Source organism: Oncorhynchus nerka, linkage group LG15 (genome assembly GCF_034236695.1).
Source record: "Oncorhynchus nerka isolate Pitt River linkage group LG15, Oner_Uvic_2.0, whole genome shotgun sequence".
Taxonomy (NCBI): Eukaryota; Metazoa; Chordata; class Actinopteri; order Salmoniformes; family Salmonidae; genus Oncorhynchus; species Oncorhynchus nerka.
In genome coordinates, this window is record NC_088410.1 from 92023709 (window position 1) to 92038190 (window position 14482).

Genomic DNA, 14482 nt, shown 5'->3' on the forward strand with positions numbered 1-14482 from the left:
AAGGCAGATGGGCGTAGTTTGAGCTACTCCTGGAAGTGGAGGCAAGCTCAGCGCTGTCCCTTCTCATTGAGTCAAGTTGAAGGCAGATGGGCGTAGTTTGAGCTACTCCTGGAAGTGGAGGCAAGCTCAGCGCTGTCCCTTCTCATTGAGTCAAGTTGAAGGCAGACGGCCGTACAGCAGGCTGTCATCGGCAACTGAAATTATCCTGTGAGCGATTTTTAAATAATCGGTTCAAGGACATGAATCTGGTGTATTAGAAGTAATTATTGGTACCACGATTGTCTTTGAAAAACATTTTCATTTACTCAAAAATTTACCGCGAAGATTTCCATTTTCCCAATCACTATTTTCTGCAAACAATGGCTGCAGTACCGCGGCTTCAATGAGAGGGGGCAGTGTTTCTCCACTGGTTGTGAAGGAGTGGATCCTCTGAGAGCTGAATTGGTCTTAAAGGAAACAACGCCATCTACAGCTGATGGCACAAAGCCCCAGAAGACTCATAACCCTGACTCATAACCAATGATTCATAACCCTGACTCATAACCCTACTCATAACCCTGACTCATAACCCTGACTCATAACCCTGACTCATAACCAATGATTCATAACCCTGACTCATAACCCTACTCATAACCCTGACTCATAACCCTGACTGATAACCCTGACTCATAACCAATGATTCATAACCCTGACTCATAACCCTGACTCATAACCCTGACTCATAACCCTGACTCATAACCAATGATTCATAACCCTGACTCATAACCCTGACTCATAACCCTGACTCATAACCCTGACTCATAACCAATGATTCATAACCCTGACTCATAACCCTGACTCATAACCCTGACTCATAACCCTGACTCATAACCAATGATTCATAACCACTTTTATTTAAGCCACCATGCATTCATCTGGGGACTCCCCCACCATTGTCAGAAATATTTTGGAAGCTATAGAAATTCACATGTATTCTATTACAGACATCTTAATGCATATTTCTAAATTATATTATGTGAGCTAACGATAAAAAATGTAAATACATATAAAGAACTTTTCTTTGAAGTATAATTTTTTAGAAAGTGCTAATATTACTGTCCCCACAACAACAACAAAACGACTTAAATACATTGTCCTTACAGTATATATACAGTACCAGACAACGGTTTGGACAGAGGAGACTGTGAATCTGCTGCAAAGAAACCACTACTAAAGGACACCAATAAGAACAAGACACTTGCTTGGGCCAAGAATCACAAGCAATGAACATTAGACTGGTGGAAATCTGGACATTTTAGATTTTTGGTTCCAACTAGTGTGTCTTTGTGATACGCAGAGTAGATGAATGGATGGGACTAGTGGGACTATCAATTGTTTTTCAACAGGACAATGAGCCAACACACCTCCAGGCTGTGTAAGGGCTATTTAACAAAGAAGGAGCGTGATGGAGTGCTGCATCAGATGACCTGGCCTCCACAATCACCGACCTCAACCCAGTTGAGATGGTTTGGGATGAGTTGCACCGCAGAGTGAAGGAAAAGCTGCTAACAAGTGCTCAGCATATGTGGGAACTCCTTCAAAATGTTGAAAACGCATTCCAGGTGAAGCTGGTTGAGAGAATGCCAAGAGAGTACAAAGCTGTCATCAAGGCAAAGGTCGGCTACTTTGAAGAATCTCAAATATAAATGTCACTGATCCCTTCTGGAACTTTCATTGCACACACCTGTCCCCTATTCCCACTGATTGTATTTCTATATATGTTCCCTTTTTTCTCCATGGTCTTGTTGATTATTGTTACAATGTCCGTTAGCGCATGTGAGTACCTGTGCTGTGTATTTTGGGCTTTCGTGCCCTTGTGAATGATTACGGGTCTCATCCTGTGTGTATTTCTTAGAGGTACTCCTCGCTCTTTTGTTTTGGGTTTCAACCCTGTGTTTTGTGTACGTGTTTGTTAGGTCTTCGTCCCCGTGCCTCTACACGCACGCCGTAATATGAGCTGAAAAAAAAACGTATTACTCATTCCTGCCCTTGTCTCCCGATACTTCATACCAACGTGACAGTATAATCGACCTTTGAGGGAGACAGCAGGAATGGCCCGTCTGACAACACTGCGATTGGTCCGTCCGGCACCGCCGCAACTTCGGCAACTGCAACTGGGCCGGCCGACGTCGCCACAATGGGTCCGTCTAACGACGCAACTTTGTCAGCTGCATCGGCTCCTCATCGACCCGCATTGCGTTCCTGTGATCGCCCTCGAGGCCGGTGATAGTCGAGGGGGGGGGTTACTGTCACAGATCCCTCTGGAACTTTCATTGTGCACACCTGTTACCTATTCCACATGTATTTATTAAAGGTACTCCTCGCTCTTTTGTTTTGGGTTTCTACCCTGTGTTAAGTTGTGTGTTTGTTTGGTCTTTGTCCCTGTGCCTTTACACGGCACGCCGTAATTTGGGCTGAATGAAAAACACTATTACGCATTCCTGCGCCTGTCTCCCGAATCTCCTCATACCAACGTGACAATAAAATATATTTTGATTTGTTTAACGCTTTTTTGGTTACTACATGATTCCATATGTGTTATTTCATAGTTTTGATGTCTTCACTATTATTCTACAATGTAGAAAATAGTACAAATAAAGAAAAACCCTTGAATGAGTAGGTGTGTCCAAACCTTTGACTGGTACTGTATATATCATTGCTCATAACGCTACATCTAGGTCCTGTCACATAGAGAAAGGGAGCGCCGCTGTTCACGTTCTGTTAGTCTATCTGACTTATGAGCAGAGGCACATAATTAATAATCAGTCTCATTTTTCAAGCAATATACCTGCAACCTGTACACAGTGAACATGTCACATCTAGTCTTCATCACTTTGTGCTTGTGTTGAACAGCACCAGGAGAACGTAGGCAGTAGAGCAGTTGGCGTGTCTCATTTGTATGAGTTTATGCCTGCATTTCACTAGTTGCCAAATGCATATTTAGTGCCAGATGAGAACATTTTAACATGCTTAGAGCACCACCCACACTGTAGCCTTCAAAGTAGCCTGAGCTCCTACTGACTACCGACTCTGCAGTCTGTCTCTGGATTCTAAAGACTGTCACAACATCATAATGAGGCCCCTGACTGGCTCTCTGACTCTGCAGTCTGTCTCTGGATTCTAAAGACTGTCACAGCATCATAATGAGGCCCCTGACTGGCTCTCTGACTCTGCAGTCTGTCTCTGGATTCTAAAGACTCTCACAGCATCATAATGAGGCCACTGACTGGCTCTCTGACTCTGCAGTCTGTCTCTGGATTCTAAAGACTGTCACAGCATCATAATGAGGCCCCTGACTGGCTCTTTGACTCTGCAGTCTGTCTCTGGATTCTAAAGACTGTCACAGCATCATAATGAGGCCACTGACTGGCTCCCTGAGAGACCACACTTCATATATACTTCATTTGTTTAGTTCGTTATTGCAGTTATAAGACCAGAGAGTGGGAGAGAGGGGAAGGAAGGGAAGAGGAGGAGAGGCAGTAGTAGAGAGAGAGAGAGAGAGAGAGAGAGAGAGAGAGAGAGAGAGAGAGAGAGACAGCACAATTAGACCCAACCAAATCATGAGAAAACAAAAAGATAATTACTTAACACATTGGAAAGAATTAACCAAAAAACAGAGCAAACTAGAATGCTATTTGGCCCTAAACAGAGAGTACACAGCGGCAGAATACCTGACCACTGTGACTGACCCAAAATTAAGAAAAGCTTTGACTATGTACAGACTCAGTGAGCATAGCCTTGCTATTGAGAAAGGCCGCCGTAGGCAGACATGGCTCTCAAGAGAAGACAGGCTATGTGCTCACTGCCCACAAAATGAGGTGGAAACTGAGCTGCACTTCCTAACCTCCTGCCCAATGTATGACCATATTAGAGATACATATTTCCCCCAGATCACACAGATCCACAAAGAATTCGAAAACAAATCCAATTTTGAAAAACTCCCATATCTACTGGGTGAAATTCCACAGTGTGCCATCACAGCAGCAAGATTTGTGACCTGTTGCCACAAGAAAAGGGCAACCAGTGAAGAACAAACACCATTGTAAATACAACCCATATTTATGCTTATTTATTTTATCTTGTGTCCTTTAACTATTTGTACATTGTATATATATATATATATATATAATATGACATTGACATTTGTAATGTCTTTACTGTTTTGAAACTTCTGTATGTGTAATGTTTACTGTTCATTTTTGTTGTTTTTCACCTTATATATTCACTTTGTATGTTGTCTACCTCACTTGCTTTGGCAATGTTAACACATGTTTCCCATGCCAATAAAGCCCTTGAATTGAATTGAATTGAATTGAATTGAATTGAATTGAGAGAGAGAGAGAGAGGCAGAGAAGGAGGGAGAAAGAGAGAACTACCTAGTTTAAACACTGTCTATTCAGAATAACAATGGCCCCCTCTACTGGTCACTGTGAGAAACTCACTATTATCTGTAGTAATCCTACTGTATTTTAGATCAACTGAATGAATAGTCTTAAATGACAGGTAAGTCAGGTCCTTTTATGTCAGTCTTTAGTAAGAGGCTTTAGAGTGTGAATATGATTCAGGGTAAGGCTGGTTAGGGTTGGACATGTTGTCTTGTTTGTACTTGGATGACCTCCTCCCAAATACAGATGAGGTTGGAGAGGAATTTCTGAACCTGCAGGTGAACGACATCGTTTGAAAGATCAGTCATTGATAGCCTATAAGGTTTCTGGTAAGTTATTGTCTGATATGTCATTAGGACATTCTGTACAACAGTGCCAAGACAATAGAATAGAATAGAACTGAATTTAATAGATTAACTTTATTTTTCCCAGAAGGATCTTCAGTGACATAACAAATATAAATAGTTACAGTATATCTGCAGAGTGGTCTGTAGACAGCCTGTTACTAAACTGCACATTTAGCATGGTAACACACACACAGACACACACACCTTATCCAGCTGTTTGAGAGTGTCCTTCAGAGCGACCTCGCCCCACCCATCCTGGGCCTTCTTGCTGGTAGTCTGGTACAGGTTGGCGGTGGCCAACTTGATGGTGCCCAGGAGCATGGCCTTCGTAGTTGCCAAATTCTGGATGTGAGCCCACCGGGACTCCTGAGTGAAGAAACACACATGAAGAGGGAGAGATGAGAGAGTTAAAGGAAAGACTGGTCTGTGTGTGCAGCCCTCATGTCTATATTTTGGAAAACAGTTAGGACACTGAAGCCTAGGAATTCCATCCCCTTTCCTGCCTAAGCAAGTTGTGTCAGACTCTCGAATCGTTACTGAGAAAAATGAGATAAGTGATGCTTTTAATCAGCATTTTATCTCTGCAGGCTTTTTATTTGAAAGAAATTGTGGTTTAATTGAACCAATCAGTCGACTGCTCTTCCCTCTCCAAACCTACAGTTGGCTCAGTGGGAGATCAGTCAACTTCTACTGAATCTTTGTTTTCATTTCAACAACTTTCTACTTGTGATCTACTAGATGGGTTAAGATTGATGTAAAAAATAAATCAACTGCGGCTGATTTGCTTAATCTTTTCAGGTTTCCTTCATTTTACGAAGGGTGTCCCACAGGAATCGATTTTAGTCCTGTACTTTTTACTGTCTATTTAAACAATGTTGGTCTATCTGTAAAAAAATGTTTTACATACAGTACAACGTTATGCAGATGACACTGTTGTGTATGCTCTTGCCCCCACGCTGACCAGTCTCTGCCTTCATTGCTTTGTAGAAAGCCTTTGTTGTTCTCCAAATCATGTAACAAATGTTGATGATTTATACATATGTACATTGGATCGTGCTCTCATTGATTGTGTCACCGCTTTGTCTCGGCCTTGTCTCAGGATGGTAAGTTGGTGGTTGAAGATATCCCTCTAATGGTGTGGGGGCTGTGCTTTGTGGGTGGGGTTATATCCTTCCTGTTTGGCCCTGTCCGGGGGTGTCCTCGGATGGGGCCACAGTGTCTCCTGACCCCTCCTGTCTCAGCCTCCAGTATTTATGCTGCAGTAGTTCATGTGTCGGGGGGCTAGGGTCAGTTTGTTATATCTGGAGTACTTCTCCTGTCCTATTCAGTGTCCTGTGTGAATTTAAATGCCTTCTCTCTAATTCTCTCTTTCTCTCTTTCTTTCTCTCTCTCGGAGGACCTGAGCCCTAGGACCATGCCTCAGGACTACCTGACATGATGACTCCTTGCTGTCCCCAGTCCACCTGACCGTGCTGCTGCTCCAGTTTCAACTGTTCTGCCTTATTATTATTTGACCATGCTGGTCATTTATGAACATTTGAACATCTTGGCCATGTTCTGTTATAATCTCCACCCAGCACAGCCAGAAGAGGACTGGCCACCCCACATAGCCTGGTTCCTCTCTAGGTTTCTTCCTAGGTTTTGGCCTTTCTAGGGAGTTTTTCCTAGCCACCGTGCTTCTACACCTTCATTGCTTGCTGTTTGGGGTTTTAGGCTGGGTTTCTGTACAGCACTTTGAGATATCAGCTGATGTACGAAGGGCTATATAAATACATTTGATTTGATTTGATGACCGCTTATATACATCTGGGTATCTGGGTTGGCGAAAAGCTATTATGTTGATGAGTTAGTTAAGAAATTATTAATTAAAATGAGCTTATTTTATAGGAATAAGTCATGCCTTTCATTAAATAGCAGCAAACAAATAATTCAGTCAGCATTCATACTGGTTATAGACTATGGAGATATTGTCTATATGAATGCAGCTGCCACTTTGCTTTGTTCCGTGCGATAGGTTCAGTACACATCAATGTATTCTGTATCAAAAGGTAGACTAACCCTCTTTGAAGTCTGTAGGTCAATGCAATGCACTCATTTGGTTTATAAATCCCCCCTGCATGAATTTCCTCCATACCTTACTTCATTGTGGCGGCAGGGTAGCCTAGTGGTTAGAGCATTGGACTAGTAACCGAAAGGTTGCAAGTTTGAATCCACGAGCTGACAAGGTACAAATCTGTCATTCTGCCCCTGAACAGGCAGTTAACCCACTGTTCCTAGGCTGTCATTGAAAATAAGAATTTGTTCTTAACTGACTTGCCTAGTAAAATTTAAAAATGGTTAAACTTACAGACATTCCAGAGCCAGTGTCAGGTATGGTTAACTCTTGATCTCCACAGAGTTAGATACATCTGCTTTTAGTTTTTTAGCACCTTGCTTGTGAAATGATCTCCAAGACGTTCTGAAGTTTGGTGCCTCTCGGGCAATACAACCTTTATTTTACTCTACAAAAGGCTGCTTGGGGTCCTTTTTACTGGAAAATGTGTTTGTTTTCTATGATTGTGTTTAGCTTTTTGTGTATTGGTGTAAATATTGATGTGTAAAGTGATGTGTATAGTGATGTGTGTAGTGTATATTGATGTGCATATTGATGTGTGTAGTGATGTGTGTAGTGTATATTGATGTGCATATTGGTGTGTGTGTATATTGATGTGTATATTGATGTGCATATTGAGGTGTGTAGTGTATATTGATGTGTATATTGATGTGTGTGTAGTGATGTGTGTAGTGTGATATTGATGTGCATATTGAGTGTGTGTGTGTATATTGATGTGTGTATATTGATGTGTATATTGATGTGTGTAGTGTATATTGATGTGTATATTGAGGTGTGTAGTGATGTGTGTAGTGTATATTGATGTGCATATTGAGGTGTGTAGTGATGTGTGTAGTGTATATTGATGTGTGTAGTGATGTGTGTAGTGTATATTGATGTGTATATTGAGGTGTGTGTGTGTAGTGTATATTGATGTGTATATTGATGTGTGTAGTGATGTAGTGTATATTGATGTGTATATTGAGGTGTGTAGTGATGTGTGTAGTGTATATTGATGTGTATATTGATGTGTAGTGTATATTGAGTGAGTGATGTGTGTAGTGTATATTGATGTGTATATTGAGGTGTGTAGTGATGTGTGTAGTGTATATTGATGTGTATATTGATGTGTATATTGATGTGTGTAGTGTATATTGATGTGTATATTGAGGTGTGTAGTGTATATTGATGTGTATATTGAGGTGTGTAGTGATGTGTGTAGTGTATATTGATGTGTATATTGAGGTGTGTAGTGATGTGTGTATATTGATGTGTATATTGAGGTGTGTAGTGATGTGTGTAGTGTATATTGATGTGTATATTGAGGTGTGTAGTGATGTGTGTAGTGTATATTGAGGTGTGTAGTGATGTGTGTAGTGTATATTGATGTGTGTAGTGATGTGTGTAGTGTATATTGATGTGTGTAGTGATGTGTGTAGTGTATATTGATGTGTATATTGAGGTGTGTAGTGATGTGTGTAGTGTATATTGATGTGTATATAGGACTCATCTATGAAAGAGACCCAGGTCTCGAAATAAAGGTTGAATACAGCAGTGAACAGACATGAGGCTGTGCAGATCAATCACCATGCTGATTGATCTGCACAGCCTCATGTCTGTTCACTGCTGTCCCCTCACCCATAGCATGGTCTCACTGCGTACTCTGTCCAGAATCCTCTGTAGCTTGGCCAGCCTGTTGTTGTAGTGCAGCAGGCGGTCGTCGTTCTGCTCCAGGTACTGGGTCAGCTGGGTCCGGGCCGTCTCACAACACTCCTGGTTCTGCTTGATGCTGGTCAGTAGTTCTTCCCTGGTCTGGACCAGACTGTCCACCCTGGACATCACCTGCCACGCCTCCTGGAACTGAGAGGATTCTAACACAGTTAGAATAAGGTTCACAAAATGGTTATTCTAGGTTTGGGGTACTCACTCCACCCATGCCTATTAGACTGAGGGTCAGGTTAGGTCAGGGATGGCCAATCCTCCTCCTGGAGAGCTACTTGGTGTATAGGCTTTTGTTCCAGCCCTGCTCTAAAACCTCTGATTCGACCATTACACATCATGATGAGCAGTTTATTAGTTTAACCTTATGGATAGCATTGGCCACCTCTGACCTGACCTGACCTGACTATCTACCACATACTTCTCTCAATGGCTTAATAATGGGAGTTAGTTCCATTAAATATGTTACAAACTCATGGAGAGTCTTAGAAATCTCAGTATCGGTGTCAGTTCCACCAAGCCAACATCAGACCAGAGAATTAGCTCACACTGCCTCCTCAACTATACAGTACAAACCGGAACCCCCTCTACGGGGAGATGGTCTCTTCCATCTTATCATATCTCTCATTACCTTTATGTGATTTGGATTCATCCCATCTACCACACGGAACCCCCTCTACGGGGAGATGGTCTCTTCCATCTTATCATATCTCTCATTACCTTTGTGTGATTTGGATTCATCCCCTCTACCACACGGAACCCCCTCTACGGGGAGATGGTCTCTTCCATCTTATCATATCTCTCATTACCTTTGTGTGATTTGGATTCATCCCCTCTACCACACGGAACCCCACTAATCCTACCGACGGAAACGCACGAGGTGGCTAAAAAAAGACCTCCATCCTATGCTAGCTTGCTACCGATGGCCCGGCTAGCTGTCTGAATCGTCGTTACCCCAACCAACCTCTCTACTCACTGGACCCTTATGATCACTCGACTAAGCATGCCTCTCCTTAATGTCAATACGCCTTGTCTATTGCTGTTCTGGTTAGTGTTTATTGGCTTATTTCACTGTAGAGCCTCTAGTCCTGCTCACTATACCTTATCCAACCTATTAGTTCCACCACCCACACATGCGATGACATCTCCTGGTTTCAATTATGTTTCTAGAGACAATATCTCTCTCTTCATCACTCAATACCTAGGTTTACCTCCACTGTATTCACATCCTACCATACCTTTGTCTGTACATTATACCTTGAAGCTATTTTATCGCCCCCAGAAACCTCCTTTTACTCTCTGTTCCAGACGTTCTAGACAACCAATTCTTATTGCTTTTAGCCTACCCTTATCCTACTCCTCCTCTGTTCCTCTGTCGATGTAGAGGTGAATCCAGGCCCTGCAGTGCCTAGCTCCACTCCTATTCCCCAGGCGCTCTCTTTTGATGACTTCTGTAACCGTAATAGCCTTGGTTTCATGCATGTTAACATTAGAAGCCTCCTCCCTTTGTTTGTTCTATTCATTGCTTTAGCACACTCTGCCAACCCGGATGTTCTAGCTGTGTCTCAGTCCTGGTTTAGGAAGACCACCAAAAATTCTGAAACTTTAATCCCAAACGACAACATTTTCAGACAAGATAGAACTGCCAAAGGGGGCGGTGTTGCAATCTACTGCAAAGATAGCCTGCAGAGTTCTGTCCTACTATCCAGGTCTGTACCCAAACAATTTGAACTTCTACTTTTAAAAATCCACCTCTCTAAAAACAAGTCTCTCACCGTTGCCGCCTGCTATAGACCACCCTCTGCCCCCAGCTGTGCTCTGGACACCATATGTGAACTGATTGCCCCCCATCTATCTTCAGAGCTCGTGCTGCTAGGCGACCTAAACTGGAATATGCTTAACACCCCAGCCATCCTACAATCTAAGCTTGATGCCCTCAATCTCACACAAATTATCAATGAACCTACCAGGTACCACCTCAAAGCCGTAAACATGGGCACCCTCTTAGATATCATCCTAACCAACTTGACCTCTAAATATACCTCTGCTGTCTTCAACCAAGATCTCAGCGATCACTGCCTCATTGCCTGCATCCGTAATGGGTCAGCGGTCGAACAACCTCCACTCATCACTGTCAAACACTCCCTGAAACACTTCAGCGAACAGGCCTTTCTAATCGACCTGGCCGGGGTATCCTGGAAGAATATTGATCTCATCCCATCAGTAGAGGATGCCTGGGTATTTTTTTTTAAATGCCTTCCTAACCATCTTAAATAAGCATGCCCCATTCAAGAAATTTAGAACCAGGAACAGATATAGCCCTTGGTTCTCCCCAGACCTGACTGCCCTTAACCAACACAAAAACATCCTATGGTGTTCTGCATTAGCATCGAACAGCCCCCGTGATATGCAGCTGTTCAGGGAAGCTAGAAACCATTATACACAGGCAGTTAGAAAAGCCAAGGCTAGCTTTTTCAAGCAGAAATTTGCTTCCTGCAACACTAACTCAAAAAAGTTCTGGGACACTGTAAAGTCCATGGAGAATAAGAACACCTCCTCCCAGCTGCCCACTGCACTGAAGATAGGAAACACAGTCACCACTGATAAATCCACCATAATTGAGAATTTCAATAAGCATTTTTCTACGGCTGGCCATGCTTTCCACCTGGCTACTCCTACCCCGGTCAACAGCACTGCACCCCCCAAAGCAACTCGCCCAAGCCTTCCCCATTTCTCCTTCTCCCAAATCCAGTCAGCTGATGTTCTGAAAGAGCTGCAAAATCTGGACCCCTACAAATCAGCCGGGCTAGACAATCTGGACCCTTTCTTTCTAAAATTATCTGCCGAAATTGTTGCCACCCCTATTACTAGCCTGTTCAACCTCTCTTTTGTGTCGTCTGAGATTCCCAAAGATTGGAAAGCAGCTGCGGTCATCCCCCTCTTCAAAGGGGGGGGACACCCTTGACCCAAACTGCTACAGACCTATATCTATCCTACCCTGCTTTTCTAAGATCTTCGAAAGCCAAGTCAACAAACAGATTACCGCCCATTTCGAATCTCACCATACCTTCTCTGCTATGCAATCTGGTTTCAGAGCTGGTCATGGGTGCACCTCAGCCACGCTCAAGGTCCTAAAAGATATCTTAACCGCCATCGATAAGAAACATTACTGTGCAGCCGTATTCATTGATCTGGCCAAGGCTTTCGACTCTGTCAATCACCACACCCTCATCGGCAGACTCGACAGCCTAGGTTTCTCTAATGATTGCCTCGCCTGGTTCACCAACTACTTCTCTGATAGAGTTCAGTGTGTCAAATCGGAGGGTCTGCTGTCCGGACCTCTGGCAGTCTCTATGGGGGTGCCACAGGGTTCAATTCTTGGACCGACTCTCTTCTCTGTATACATCAATGATGTCTCTCTTGCTGCTGGTGAGTCTCTGATCCACCTCTACGCAGACGACACCATTCTGTATACTTCTGGCCCTTCTATGGACACTGTGTTAACAACCCTCCAGGCAAGCTTCAATGCCATACAACTCTCCTTCCGTGGCCTCCAATTGCTCTTAAATATAAGTAAAACTATATGCATGCTCTTCAACCGATCGCTGCCTGCACCTGCCCGCATGTCCAACATCACTACTCTGGACGGCTCTGACTTAGAATACGTGGACAACTACAAATACCTAGGTGTCTGGTTAGACTGTAAACTCCCCTTCCAGACCCACATCAAACATCTCCAATCCAAAGTTAAATTTAGAATTGGCTTCCTATTTCGTAACAAAGCATCCTTCACTCATGCTGCCAAACATACCCTTGTAAAACTGACCATCCTACCAATCCTCGACTTCGGCGATGTCATTTACAAAATAGCCTCCAATACCCTACTCAACAAATTGGATGCAGTCTATCACAGTGCAATCCGTTTTGTCACCAAAGCCCCATATACTAACCACCATTGCGACCTGTACGCTCTCGTTGGCTGGCCCTCGCTTCATACTCGTCGCCAAACCCACTGGCTCCATGTCATCTACAAGACCCTGCTAGGTAAAGTCCCCCCTTATCTCAGCTCGCTGGTCACCATAGCATCTCCCACCTGTAGCACACGTTCCAGCAGGTATATCTCTCTAGTCACCCCCAAAACCAATTATTTCTTTGGCCGCCTCTCCTTCCAGTTCCCTGCTGCCAATGACTGGAACGAACTACAAAAATCTCTGAAACTGGAAACACTTATCTCCCTCACTAGCTTTAAGCACCAACTGTCAGAGCAGCTCACAGATTACTGCCCCTGTACATAGCCCACCTATAATTTAGCCCAAACAACTACCTCTTTCCCTACTGTATTTATTTTATTTATTTTGCTCCTTTGCACCCCATTATTTTTATTTCTACTTTGCACATTCTTCCACTGCAAATCTACCATTCCAGTGTTTTACTTGCTATATTGTATTTACTTTGCCACCATGGCCTTTTTTTGCCTTTACCTCCCTTATCTCACCTCATTTGCTCACATCGTATATAGACGTGTTTATACTGTATTATTGACTGTATGTTTGTTTTACTCCATGTGTAACTCTGTGTCGTTGTATGTGTCGAACTGCTTTGCTTTATCTTGGCCAGGTCGCAATTGTAAATGAGAACTTGTTCTCAACTTGCCTACCTGGTTAAATAAAGGTGAAATAAATAAATAAATAAAATACCTGCTTGCTGGCTTTGACCACTTTATCTAGAAAGCGGGGGTAGATTTCATGTTTCTCTACATGAGCAGCAATCTTTTCTCTCTCTTTAGTGAAAGCCTTAAGCTCCTGTCTCAGGGAGAGTAGGTTCGCTGCTTTCTGACGAGCTAGCTCTCTCTCCTTCACTGCTGTCTTCAACGCACGGCCGTTTTTCCATTTATTCTCCTGAAAAAGGCAGGAGGGGATTGCTGAGTGGAATCAGTTTGTGTGATGTGGAACTACTGTCTCTGAGTTCAATGGAAAATATTAACTGATACACAAGCCTAAAATAAGCCAATAAAGTATGTGATTGGTTGAAAGAGTCAGAACATGCAATAGGTTGAGACGTCCTACTACTAAGGTCCTACTATCAGGCCTCTCCACTTACCTGGAGAAATGTGTTGAAGTTACTGAGGTATTCCTTTAAGTTAACCTCCCTCTCCTTCAGCTCTTTATCTCTGACACGCTGGGCCATCAGGGTCATGGTAAAGTGCTGATACACACAGACACAGGAGGAGCGGGCAAAGGGTCAGAAGTCAGTGTGTGCGCGTGTGCAAGCGTGTGTGCGTGCGTGTGTATCACCTCTTGAAGGGCCTCCATGGCCTTGTGTATGTCCAGCTCCTCTCTTCTCTTCCTGATGAGGTGAGTGGTGGGAGCCAAGACATCATCAGTGGATGGGGGAGCTTTCCTGATAAACAACAACACAGAAACAACTCAATGTAATTTATTGTGTAAATGTACAGCTTCCTTCAGCATTTATTTAGGTAAGGAGCGTATCCCAACGGAAAAACAAATCCTGCAGATGTTCTATACTACTTGCAGTAGTACTTACAGTAGCTCTTTTTGAAGATTGTTCCCAAAGAATGTTTTAAAGTAATCAGTCAGATCCTCTGCTGCCTTTTTATTGTCCATGTCTGACAGTCAGCCTGACAGTCTGGCGGTGTCGGCTACTGGTAGAAACAAGAGCCTGACAGTCTGGCGGTGTCGGCTACTGGTAGAAACAAGAGCCTGACAGTCTGGCGGTGTCGGCTACTGGTAGAAACAAGAGCCTGACAGTCTGGCTGTGTCGGCTACTGGTAGAAACAAGAGCCTGACAGTCTGGCTGTGTCGGCTACTGGTAGAAACAAGAGCCTGACAGTCTGGCGGTGTCGGCTACTGGTAGAAACAAGAGCCCGACAGTCTGGCGGT

General features: G+C 43.4%; 1 protein-coding gene across 1 annotated transcript; it reads right to left on the minus strand.

Moving 5' to 3' along the window:
- Window positions 1-2186: 2186 nt before the first annotated feature.
- On the minus strand, window positions 2187-14206 carry LOC115142365 (coiled-coil domain-containing protein 42-like). The gene is made up of 7 exons (XM_065000734.1): window positions 14127-14206; window positions 13877-13982; window positions 13683-13787; window positions 13280-13480; window positions 8502-8723; window positions 4976-5137; window positions 2187-2252 (listed from the first exon to the last, which is right to left on the minus strand). Exons 1-7 carry the CDS (start codon window positions 14204-14206, stop codon window positions 2187-2189), a joined length of 942 nt encoding a protein of 313 aa, XP_064856806.1.
- Between the last annotated feature and the right edge of the window lie 276 nt (window positions 14207-14482).

Coding starts and splice junctions, on each gene's coding strand:
- LOC115142365 (XM_065000734.1), bottom strand. CDS start 14,206: ATGGACAATAAAAAGGCAGCAGAGGATCTGACTGATTACTTTAAAACA. Junction 13,788..13,876: donor CCATGGAGGCCCTTCAAGAG/GTGATACACACG, acceptor TGTGTGTATCAG/CACTTTACCATGACCCTGAT. Junction 8,724..13,279: donor TGGTCAAAGCCAGCAAGCAG/GTATTTTATTTA, acceptor GAATCCTCTCAG/TTCCAGGAGGCGTGGCAGGT.